At 44.8% G+C, this 13,149-nt stretch overlaps 1 protein-coding gene across 3 annotated transcripts in view; it reads right to left on the bottom strand.

Annotated features, from left to right (window-relative positions):
* Positions 1–13,149, bottom strand: part of scube1 (signal peptide, CUB domain, EGF-like 1) — a 459,167-nt gene that overhangs the window by 162,732 nt on the left and 283,286 nt on the right. For all 3 annotated transcript variants that reach the window (XM_068050870.1, XM_068050868.1, XM_068050869.1), the window contains one exon: positions 3,036–3,152. In XM_068050870.1, the coding sequence (XP_067906971.1) occupies positions 3,036–3,152 (117 nt within the window). The remainder of the gene's footprint in view (positions 1–3,035; positions 3,153–13,149) is intronic.

Raw genomic sequence — 13,149 nt, forward strand, 5'->3', positions numbered from 1 at the left:
AAAGGGGGTCATATAAAGGCCACTTGACTTTGAAAAACAGTCCCTGGAAATGTTTTTCAAAAGGGGCATTGAGGGGTCTTGTGAGGATAACAAGCCTTTCCGGGAAACTACCTGCCTTGCAGAAACTGGTGCAGTTGTTTACAAAGAAGTGACAAGTCAAGATTGATGGAGGTCAAAAGGTTGACCTCCTGTTGTTAGTTTCGCTTTTGAATTGTTTTGAGTTGGGGTTGAACTGTATAAAAAGGGAGCAAACATCTAAGGAGAAAAGAGAACTTCCAAGGAGAGAAGAGAACTTTCAAGGAGAGAAGTGAATTCCCAAGGAAGACCATAACCCAGCTGAGCTTTCCAGAACCTCTCTAAAAGACTCTGAGAAGTCAACTCATCTCATCTCCAGTCTTTGAAGAAAAGCCTGCTTAATTAATTCTCAACGCTTCCTTGAAAAGAACTGTTCTAAAAGATCCCAGTGACCCATCTATGTGTACTCGGAAGCCAGACTGTATACCAGTTTTGGAACACAACATATCTCATTTGCTGTTTCTCCAAGAATGAGCAAGTATTCAGCCCAAGTATTTTTTTTGTCTGTAGCAGAGCTCTAAAAACAAAAATCCTTTTATTTTTCCTGTTAACGTGTGTGTGTGTGTGTGTGTGTGTGTCTGTGTGTCTGTGAGAGAGTTTGAGGGGCTAAGAGAACAGTTATACTTCAATCTGTGTGTTTCTGCTTTACTTCATTACTGGTTAAGACTTGTTTTATAATAAATTAATAATTCTGTTGTTTATTAAAGAAACCTGGTTGGTGTGTTTTATTCTGGGATAAAAATAGAATCTCTGATTGACCGTATCGGTAAATGGGAAAACATTTAAAAATATCTTGTGACCTGTGGAGAAATGGAACTAGAATAAACAGTGCACTCCTCCTGCCTCAGTCGTAACAATAGAGGAAGAGAGAAAGTTGGACAAGATTAAAACAAATCTGGAGTCCACCAATAAAATTTATATGTTCCAAGTTACTCCCACAAGAAAATAATATTGTCACTGTGAGTGAGATTTGTCAAGCCCAGCAATGGAGAAAGAACAGTTTACTGTCAGGATTGCATGCAGTTATGCCTTTCCCAGCAACTGTTCCCAACCCCATGAATATTCACACTGTGAAGATGCAGAGACATAAAGTCACAGTATGTAAACATTAAACGTTAGTGAAATTCCAATCAAAACAGCATTAACTTTGTCACAGCAAGTCTATGGGCTGGGGTTTCTGAGACTGAACAGTCACTGGAACTTAAACGGTATCCATACTCAAATTGTATTAACCTCTCATAACACACTCAATCATAGATTATTTTGTATATTTTATATATTATACAAAGGTGAGAATACCATTCACTACTGTGCAGAGCACCACAGTTGAAATATGTGGTACATATTCTTTAAAAAACATATTCTCCCTTTAAAAGAGTTTTTTCCTTTTATCAATTATTCCCCATTCAGTCTAACCATGGTGGGGGGTGGTGGTCATGGCGGTGGGCTGGTTGATCCATTAAAATGGCATCAGTGCCTGTGCAGAGACAGTTGACGTCATTCACGGTGTTGCCGAGGCCGCCCCCCGTCACGTGATTGGGGGGATGGGGGGTGGGGGGCGGCCGCCCTGCATATCCTAATGAGCTGCTGGGCTCAAGATCGCCGTGGCGTGGCAGTATGCACGTGCCGGCTGCCATTTCTTTACACCCAGCCCCACTCCTGGCAGCAGGAAAACAAAGTCCAACCCATCATTTCAGGACAGAGTTGGGCTAATGAGTGATGGCCTCCATGGTACAAATACCTGGCCAACACAGAGTCTCGACTCACATATGAAGAATAACTGTTTCAGTGAGGTACTGAAGAACCGCCAGGAATTAGCCAAAAACCTCAAGAAAGGAGAGAAGATAATTGGGAAAAAAATAAGAGTATGTAGATAAATAATTTATATTGATAAATAATGCTTGCTGTTGGAGATCTAAGGAAATGTATTTCATGCAAGAGTACTGATTTAACAATGTGCATTTGATCTGTAACTTAAGCAACACTTCTGTAATGGAAGGTCTCACCAAAAGTTTGTTTGCTTTTCAGATGATTTGCTGCTAGGCCAGCAGAGAGGTAAATCTAACGTTATGCTATCTGTTACAGGGATACCTGCAGCAATCGTGCAGTACAAGGATGGTGCATCAAGTGTCATCCAGGTCAGCTGTTACCTGAATCTTGGTTCCATCTCCATTCAGGTACCATCCTTACAACTACCTCATGCAGCACCATTTCTATCAAACAGGGCACCACTGCTGAGCTGTTCTGGCACTTGTCTGCAGACACATGCCTGCACCCTCCTCTTTATTTTTGCCCATCTCTTCTTAGTTCCCTGAATGTTCATCCATGGGTAAGGCATCCTGCGATGACTTTGAGGTTTTACAAAAACTTTCTGAATTTTCGTCACCCTGTTGTGAAATTCGTCTTCAATTGTTCCCATTGTTTTAAATTTCACTTACACACACTTTTCCAGTTCCACCACTAGTGTGCCCAAATCTGCACCTAAAGCTATGTTAATATTCTGGCCTTGGAAAACTGGTGTCGGGGTATATTTCCATTTCAGTCAGCCTAACACCCACCAACAGTTATTCTTGCATAAACTGCACCAAATACAGAAAATCCACACTTTCGCCTTGCAAGTAGCACATTACCAAGGAATGACTTTCTCAGCATGAGCTCTGCCTGAATCCCAAGGATCAAAAGGAAGAACAGGTGTTATAATTTTAACAAAAGCAGTTCCTGTAGTCACATTTACTGATTTGCAACCATCAGTAAAGTTTCATAAATGTTTCTTTAACAATTTTATGTGAACCATTTCAGGCAGTTTACAAATCTTTAATCTTCTGAAGAAACATTCAAATGTTGTTGCCATGTCAACTACAGATGTACTGTGTGCAGTTTACATATCTGAATATTTACTTTTTTTGTGCTGAAAAAGCACTGAAGGCTTATGATGCATTACGAAGCAAACAAGAACTGACCTTTGCACGTTTTCCCATCAGGCTGCAGTGTGAATCCAACAGGACAACTACACCGGACTCCTGTAGCGGTGTCTTTGCATGTACGATCACAGCCTCCATTATTCACAGCGCATGTTTCTGTCAGGAATAAATTCAACATGGAACGCTTCTTTGAGCTTCAGAAATATCATATTGCCTTGTACTTCAGAATACACAGGATAATGAAAAATCCATTACTGTTTAACCTTTGGAAGTCTCATATCAATATAAAAAGAAATTAAGTGATTTTGATTTAAAAAATAAATTAGAATGAAAATATTCTGTGTGGTATACAACACTGTGCCTTACAGTTTCACTTCTAAGATTTATTTTTTCCTCCTCTTTTTGAAAATGCTGACTCATACTGGAGTACAGTTCCACAGGTGCTCTCAAGTACCTCTCAAGAGGATGTTGGTTACCGAGAACCCATGACTGTGGGACCAGTCTAATCCGATCACCACCCAAATTTCACTCACAAACAATTGCCAGGGGGGACCATGAAAAAAAGATTAGAGTTGGACTCCAGCTAATCTTCCGCTTCAGAGTCCAGGAGCACTGATGCCAGTTGTAGTGCCCTTATGACTTCCAGCCAAAATGAGCTAACTCATGGAATACTGGAACCAAACCAGGGACCTTCTTTCTGCACCTTGATTCTCTACTAGGCAGTGCTTTTGCAAAATGAGCTTTATTTTTCCTTAATTCAGCAAAACTACTGAAATTTATTCTCAATACATGCTATAATGCGTAATTGTACATTGCATACCTTAAAAGGAAATTCAATAGCTGACCTTATGGTAGAATCTTGCAGATACAAGAATAGATTTAGCACCTATAAATGGAACAACAGCACTTTTGGGATTGAATTAATATTTTCAGTGGCAGTGTAAGTAATTTGTACCCATGTGTATGAGGAGTGTGGGGTCCAGCTAATACATTCGCTATCTGAATTTGGTATTGTTTAAAACAGTGAAAAAAATTTAAGTTCTATGACTATCAAATTCTCATATTAGTTTTCAAGTCAGCCAGGATATCTTAAAACTCTTCAGTGCATTTTTGTTAAAATTAAAATTTGCGGAAGCCTGATTTCAACTTAAATGTCGGAGTGCGGGTGGAATGCCTCCAAGTTTATCAATGGTGTGGGGGCCAATTGCGCCCTGCCTTTTGTGTAAAAAAATTACAACCTTGGCAATAAAATCCTTCAATGTACCATAATATTTAAAGTTTGTCAGGCAAGCCCCACACCTGCCAAGACTGAAGCACATATTATTTCGCTACATGAACATTAAAATTTAAAATTGTGGCTGGGAAGAAAGAGGGCCTATCACAAGGAATTGCCAGGCCCCTGACTGGAAAGATATTTGCATGCTAGCAGACAATGTTGGAACAAGGGACCCAGTACACAGAAGAAGTGGTCAGACCAGTTTAGTCACATGACTGGCTGGCTGTTGGTTTTTGAATTTGAACTGGCCACAGAATTTTGAATACAGAAAGCTGTTTTCTCCTGGACTGAGAATACCTCTCTCCTGTTTGCTCTCATCTCGCTCTTACCAGCTTCAGAAACACATGAACCCCAAGAGAGAAAAGTCTCCATCAGTGAACAAGGTTTAAGAAGAATACTGGGCCCCAGTGAAAAGCAAGACTACTTACAAAAGGACTACAGTGAGCTGGAAGCACAGTAAACAAGAAACTCTTCCGAAATTGCCTCAAATCTCTCCATTTTACTTTTCTTCTGCTCTTTTCTGTCCCTATTTGTTTGTGAGTATTGCAAATGTATGCTAGCATGGGTGCATCGTATATCCGTAGGCATTAACCGTATTAGAGTTTAAGTTTAAGGTTTCATAAATTTCTTTTTTCTTCTTTAAACCTGAGAAAGTCTGTTTATGTTCATTTCTTTGCCTTATAGTTGGAAAGTGGTGAACGAGGATTCCCCAAAGGGCGAGCTCAAAATGCAGAGTGTTTAAAAATAAAACCCTGTTACAATAAGACCAGGTGAAGACAGTAGAAGACCCCTAGACACCTTTCTCACCTGGTCATAACAAGCGTATAATGTAAAAAAATTTCTCTTTTTGAAAGAAACTCTTACGGTGGAATTTTATGGGCCCTGCAAGAGCGGATTTGGTGGCGTGCAGAGTGACTTAATTAGGCATGAGGTGTTTTTCAGATTTCTGATGGGGGATTTTTTACTGAAATTAAATTGGTGGCATGTTTGTGGAATTCCGGGGCTCACCCACACAGTGGCGGATTGCAGCTTTGCATTAGTTTACATGCCATGAATACTCATTACCTTAAACTTAGTTCCAATTAAGTCCTACCTGCCAGCTTAAGTGAACGGCGAGCCCTATTCCCATGCCACCTGGTTTGTTTGAACGTGGCATGCAACAGTCGGCTTTACGCAGTTGAGTCTGTCATTATTTTTCTTCCTTGAATGCATCGGCAAAAGGAATGCCAGCATTGGAATGGATGTTTGCCTCCAGGCTGGGCACCAGCCAGGGCGATTCTTCTCAGGGGATGGCATGGGTGAGTTTACATGGAGGAGTGGGGAAGTTACTCGGGAGAACAGGGTGGGGTTATCGGGTCTACTTGGAGGAGCAGGTGAGGTTACTTGGGGAGAACCAAGTGTGGGGTTACCGGGTGCATGGAAGAGCAGGGGGAGGGAGGCGGGGAGTGTCCAGGGTGTGTAGTAGTTGTTATTGCTGCTGAAGCTGGCTATGTGCAGCTGTGGGGTTTTTGGGTGGATTTGAGTATTACCGTCAACAGAGGATCATGCAGGGCTGAGTGCGAGGGATGAGTGCTGTCAACATCAGGGAGCTGTGGGGTGAATTCAGGATATTGGCTGGCAGGGGGAATAGTCACAGTCACTAGGGGCAAATGGATTTTGTTGGGGAGGGGAGGAAGGTCAAGACTTGGGGTTGGGTAATCTACGGCATCATAAGGAGGGGAAGAGGATTCGGCAGTCATATTCAGTTTGACTGGAGGAGGTTGGAAGGTGGGAGAACTTGCCTTAAATTGCACCCACACCATTTTCTCTAACAATAATGAAAACCATGTGGCCACTCAAGGATTGCAAGGAAATTAGGAGGAGACAAATGATTGTGGATGGGTACTCAACCTGACTACATTTCTAAGGCATAGAAGACTGCACATTGTCTGGATGTTTCTGCTGACTGGCAGAAGGCTGAATTAGAACGTTCTACTCACTTCATTATTTGCAAAGCTGCAGCGACATAGGCGTAATTCCTCATCTCCCCATTTCTGTAATACTACGGGAAGAGGAGCACAGCGACTAAGGATCGATCATTTCCCTCAACACATGATGGCTGAACGCCAGCAACAGGCAGAATGGGAAGGTGAGGATGCTGTGTCTGACAACATGCAAGAATGGCAGTTCTGAAGAGGGGCGCTGGCACATCGTCACACCCTCAGGCCATTTACAAATCACCTTCAAATGTCAGAGAGGCAATGCCAAGACCCCTAAGGATGTTTGGTGAATGGGTCACAGAAAATTCCAAGATCCTGCAGCACGACCTGCAGTCACTTGGGTTTGGTGGGAAACCCATGCCACCTTCCCTCAAGGTGACTGCTGCACTCAATTTATTGCCTACTGCCATCTTCCAGAGATCAACAGGCATAGCACAGTCTGCGACCCATAGGTGTATCAAAGAGGTGGCCAATACCCTATTTTGTCATGCCAATGAGTTCACCTACTTATCTGTAGATGATGACAGCCTTGCAGCAAGGTCTGCAGCCTTGGCAGCCATCGCTGGGTTCCCTACTGTGTAAGGGGTTATCACACTCATGTGGCCAGTATAGCTCCCTGGGAGCAGACTGCTGCATTTGTGATTCACAAAGGCTTCCGATCTTCGAACATACAACTGGTTTCTGACCACAGGAGACAAATAATGCAGGTTTGTGAACATTTCCAAGGAATCTGTCACGACTGATACATTTTGAGGAAATCACAGCTGCCATAATTTTTTGAAAAACAAGCTGAAGGGGACGGCTGGATCCTGTGTGACAAGATGGTTGTATATGGTTGATGACACCAGTGTGTCATCCCCAAAGTGGAGCTGAAGATAGATGCAAAGCTGCTCAAACATCCAGGAGAGCTATAATCGATAACAGCATTGGTATTTTTTAAATGTGCTTACGCTGTCTTGACCGGTCTGGAGGGGCTCATTATGAAATGCCAGAGAGGGTCTCGTGAGTCATCATTGTCTGCTGTGCATTACACAACCTGGCACTTAGAGATGGCTATTTTCTGCAAGTGGAGGAACAGGAGGAACACCAGTCCTATGCAGATGAGGATGACATTGAACAGGGTGAGGAGGAGGGCAACAATGCAAATGATGCTGTTAGAAATATAAGGACCATGGAGAGGAATGCAAGGGACATCAACCTAATATTTGCACTTTTCAGACAACAGTATCCCAATTTAAAAAGTTACGTTGGGAGGAGAAAACATACATTCTCCAAATATGTTCACATACACTTGAGGTCTTAATCATTGCTGCAATTAAAAAGGACTCTTCTGACAACATCACATAAACCTGCAGTGGAGACATGGCAAATGGCCTGTATACTATCCACTTCATTGAAAGCGACATGCATCTACATTGAAAATGTTGAAATGTATCAAGGCCATTAACCCGCAAACATAGGAAGCTACAACGTTGCAGCACTTTGATGTGACCAGCAGATCTAATGTTCCGCAGGCTACCATGCAACAGGGAATACAACACTGCTAGGAAAGTAAGGTTGTGACCACAGATCCACGAATGGAAGGCATGTTTGTAGTTTGAACATTGACAAATATACAGACATGATACCACCATCAATGAGGATTGATGGCTCACATCAAATTGATAAATGACACTGGACACTTTCTGAAAGACATTGCAAGCAACAATGCGTTCCTTTCATATGCTTCCAATTAGCATTTTCCTTTTCAAATGAAACCAAGCAAATGACTTACGAGAGTGGATTAAAAATTAAAGTAAATAAAGGTGAATTGAAAATAGATCAAAATGTGGACATTATTTACAACACCCATGCCATCTTCATGCTCATAACGTTTTCATCTTACGTTTTCTGCCACTACGTCTGGGTGCAACCCCAACATTAGCAGCTGAGGTGGAGGCAGTCTGATCAGTGCGCTGTCCCATCACTGTGGATGACTGTGGCGGGTGTCCTCTGGAGGCACGGGCCCTGGTGGCTCCATCCTACTGGGGGTCTGCTGCAACAGTGATTGAGTATTCCCAGTGTGCTCGCCTGCTGCAGGTAAGGTCAACGCGGGGATGGGGGGAGCAGGGGGTGGAGGTGAAGGAAAGACAAGACGCTGCTACCCTGAGGGTGTCCTGAGATGAAGGCCTGGGGCAGCTGGCACATGCTCCTCCTTCATCTGTATGCACGATGGCACCTGCCTGTCTCCCTGAGGGGAAGAAGTACGTGGAAGGAGCTCGAGGTTCCTCATCCCCCTTGCGCTTAGACTCTGCTGCATGGAGCTCGTGGCTACAGTGATAAAGTGCAGGTCAGATTGCATATGGCTCAAGTTCTCAACCAGACTCGTCATGGAGCTTGCCAGACTCTCGACTGAGGAAGTCATACGCTCATATGCCTGGGACATGGCAGATGTCATGGCTTGCATGGACTCCTCCATGGCACACGCAAAGCCACACAGGACCTCAGGCATCTCCGACATATTTCCCACATGGCTTTGCTGCACATCCAGCAGACTTCTCGTTGCAACAAACAGAGGATCAGTTTGAGCATGGGGCTGAACAGGGGCCTGATCCCCAGTAGTCCTCCGATTGTCAGGGAACCCGGCTGCCACATGCCCCCTCAGCTGCTGGGATGTGTCTGTGTCGTGACCACCAATTTGTGACCCTGCTTCTAATCTTGAACCCCCAGTGGACCGTGTGGATGTATCTGCACTGGCGAAGGTGGAAGAAGAGGCAGGTGATGGTGCACCCTCTGGGGCATTGTCATCTTCGTTCACCCCCCCCCCCCCTCCCCCAGCGTAGGAGTCTTGGGCAGCGTGGCACAACTCGAGTGTGGGCACTTGAAGTGGAGACACAAACAGAGGCACTTTAAGCATCTGATGCACATGAGTTCACACACTTTCCTTTGGTTTCACATATGGTTGCAAGAATGAAGGTGACTCTTCATCCTTACTCCTCGTGGCTTCTGCCTTGCCAACTGCTATTGCCCTGCTTCCCTCCTCTCCCGCAATTTCCAACGCCTCCTCCTCAACTGGGGTCAGCACCCAGATGTCAGGGATACCTCCTCCTGTTTAGAACAAGCGTGTTCTAAACTCCAGGCTGACATGCAAGTTGTCAGCAGATTAGAAAGTATTCTACTGGAACAGGAATAAATCCAGAAACGTTATCCTGAAAAGACTTTTCTTCAGTTTTATTCATAAAACAGTTCTAGACACCACATGGCAATGAGATGTGTCAAAAGCTTTATCATGGGCAAAAAGGAGAAGTGGCTTCAGGGAAAGAGGACTTCAGTCTATATTGATTTGTCACTCAGTATTCTGAAGTTGAAGTTAGCCTCAGTGGGCAGACATGAGGACTTGATAATGCATCTGATGAGCAGTAAGCCTGGTACACAATACTACACTTGAATATCTTGAACATTAAGGTAACTGACACGATGCAAAGTGCCTCATGTCGGACCTTCCAGTAGCCAGATGTCCATTGTATATCAGATAAGGACAGTCTGACAGTTGGGATGACACAGCTGGAAGGCACTAAATGGCAGTCAGGCACAAGGACATATACTGATTTTGCAGGATTCACTATAAATGGGTTTCAGAGAGGTGAACAACTGCTGCTGAGGTTCTGCACTTTCAAGTGGTGGAACTACCATCCCATAGAGTATTCTCGCTGTGGTCAACAGGACGGTGGCAATGCACTCATACATTTTATGGTGCATTTGTTGCTCACCATGCTGCTCATGAGGAACTCTTATACCTGCGGTTGAATCAGTCAGGGCTCAAATCCATGATTCAAAGTTGGTCTAAGAACCAAGTAATTACTGTATTCCCTGGGAGATGGAAGGTATGCAGGATCTCTACAGGGTCAAGTTGGCTTCAAGAGCACATGAGTGGTGATAGAAGTATGCAGAATCAGTAATCCATTACCTAAACTAGGCAGGTCTGTAGTAATCCAGGTGATTATTAATTACTGCTGAGCCAATCTCCCCATAATGGAACCTGGAGGGGTAACTGTCACAAAATGCAGGGACTCTTTTTGCTTGGCTGCAGATAATACTGATAACCAATATTCAACTGGACTGTTAGTGAACGAGTAATCCTGGCACCCGGACTAATGCTCTGAAGACATGGAGCTGGATTTTACCAGCCCTCTGGAGTTTGGCTGGGAGGTGGAATGCCTTGGAAAACGGCAGCAGAAGGCATCGGGTCGTGTCCTCCCGCTGCCAAGGAATATAACCAGCTGTGGGTACTTAAGCGGCATGACCGCCCGCCAACTGGAGGCAGGCGGCCAACTAAACAAATTAATTGCCCTAGTAAGGGCCACTTACCAGCCCCAATCGCATTTTACTGGGGTTGAGTGGGGACGCTGCTGCATGGGGAGACCACCAAGTAACCCTGGGGGCCTCCCAGTGGATTCATGTGCTGGCCTCTTTTATAGTGCTCCATGGCCCACGGAGGGGAGTCCAAGGTGGCAATGGTCGCCCCTGTGGCTACAGTGTCACCACTGGAAAATTCACCTCTCTGATTGCAAGGGCCTGCCTGCCTGGCCCCTGCTTGACAATAAAAATATTTATCTTGATTTCAGGGACACCTCAGCGTGGAGGTGCCCGACCCTTATTCCTGCAGCCTCAGCAGTGGTCACCTCTAACTGTAGCGGGACGGCATCCTGAATTAGACAGGAGTCCCAGCGGTGGCCTCTTAATTGGCCTCAGCCGTAAAATACTGGCCAGTGTCCCCTGCCTGACCGCATGGTCTCCAGTCCCGCTTTCGGTTCCAGTGATTGGACCACTTACCTTCTCAAAAAATTCCGCCCATAAGTTCAAATCTCACCATGGCAGCTGAGGGAATTTAAATTCAATTAATTAATAAATCTGGAATGAAAAGCTAGTCTCAGTAATGATGATCATGAAACTACTGGATTGTCTTTAAAAACCCATCTGGTTCACTAATGTCCTTCAGGGAAGACAATCTGTTGTTTTTACCCAGTCTGGTCTACATGTGACTCCAGACCCACAGCAATATAGTTTACTCTTAACTGCCCTTTGAAATGGCCAAGCAAGCCACTCAGTTGTATCAAACTGCTACAGAAAAGTCGAGTAAGAATAAAACCGCACAGACCACCCGGCATCGACCTATACACCGCAAATGACAAAGGCACATTATGCCCTGTCAACCATGCAAAGTCTCCTCACTAACATCTGGGAACGTGTCATAATTGGGAGAGTTGTCCCATAGACTAGTCAAGCAACAGCTTGACAAAGTCACACTTATGGAATCGTACCTTACAATGTCCCAGACACCACCATCACCATCCCTGGGTATGTCCTGTCCCAACAGCAGTACAGATCCACCAGAGGTGGCAGCACAGTATTATACAGGCAGGAGGGAGTTGTCCTGGGAGTTAGTTTAGTTTTAGTTTAGAGATACAGCACTGAAACAGGCCCTTTGGCCCACCGAGTCTGAGCCGACCATCAACCACCCATTTATACTAATCCTACACTAATCCCATATTCCTACCACATCCCCACCTGTCCCTATATTTTTCCCTACCACCTACCTATACTAGGAGCAATTGCTAATGGCCAATTTACCTATCAACCTGCAAGTCTTTGGCATGCGGGAGAAAACCGGAGCACCCGGAGGAAACCCACGCAGACACAGGGAGAACTTGCAAACTCCACACAGGCAGTACCCAGAATTGAACCCGGGTCGCTGGAGCTGTGAGGCTGTGGTGCTAACCACTGCGCCAATGTGCCACCCAAGGGACAGCGCATAGATGTCTCAACATTGACTCCAGACTCCATGAAGTCTCATGGCATCAGGTCAAACATGCGCAAGGAAACCTCCTGCCAATTGCCATCTACCACCGATCAATCAGTACTCCTCCACATTGAACACCACTTGGAAGAAGCACTGAGGGTAGCAAAGGCACAGAGTATACTCTGGGTAGAAGAATTCAATGTCCATTACCAAGAGTGGTTTGATAGCGCCACTACTGACCAAGCTGGCTGAGACCTGAAGGATGCATTTGCCAGACTAGGCCTGCAACAGGTGGTGAGAAAACCAAAACGATGGAAGAATCTACTTGACCTCATCCTCATTAATCTACTTAGAACCATAGAAAAATTATGGCACAGAAGGAGGCCATTCAGCCCATCATGTCTGCACTGGACAAAAAAACTAGCCACCCAATCTAATCCGACCTCCCAGCACCTGGTCCGTAGCCTTGCAGGTTACAGCACTTCAGGTGCATGACCAGGTACCTTTTAAATGAGTTGAAGGTTTCTGCCTCCACCACCATTCCTGGCAGTGAATTCCAGACACCCACCACCCTCTGGGTGAAAAAGATTTTCCTCAAGTCCCCTCTAATCCTTCTACCAATCACCTTAAATCTGTGCTCCCTGGTAATTGACCTCTTCACTAGGGGAACCAGGTCCTTCCTGTCTACTCTATCCAGACCCCTCATAATTTCCCACACCTCAATTATGGGGTGTAACACCTCAGCCTCCTCTGTTCTAGGGAAAACAACACTAGCCTATTCAATCTTTCCTCATAGCAGCAACTTTCAAGCCCTGGCAACATTCTAGTAAATCTCCTCTGTACTCTGTCCAGAGCAATTATGTCCTTCCTGTAATGTGGTGATCAGAACTGTACACAATACTCCAGCTGTGGCCTAACCAGCATTTTATACAGTTCCAGTATTACATCCCTGCTTTTTGTATTCTATACCTTGGCCAATAAAGGAAAGCATTCCATATGCCTTTCACCACTCTATCTACCTGTCCTGCCATCTTCAGGGACCTGTAGACATGCACTCCAAGGTCTCTCACTTCTTCTACCCCTCTCAATATCCTCCCTTTTATTGAGTATTCCCTCGCT

The sequence above is a fragment of the Heterodontus francisci genome, chromosome 18 (assembly GCF_036365525.1).
Source record: "Heterodontus francisci isolate sHetFra1 chromosome 18, sHetFra1.hap1, whole genome shotgun sequence".
NCBI lineage: Eukaryota > Metazoa > Chordata > Chondrichthyes > Heterodontiformes > Heterodontidae > Heterodontus > Heterodontus francisci.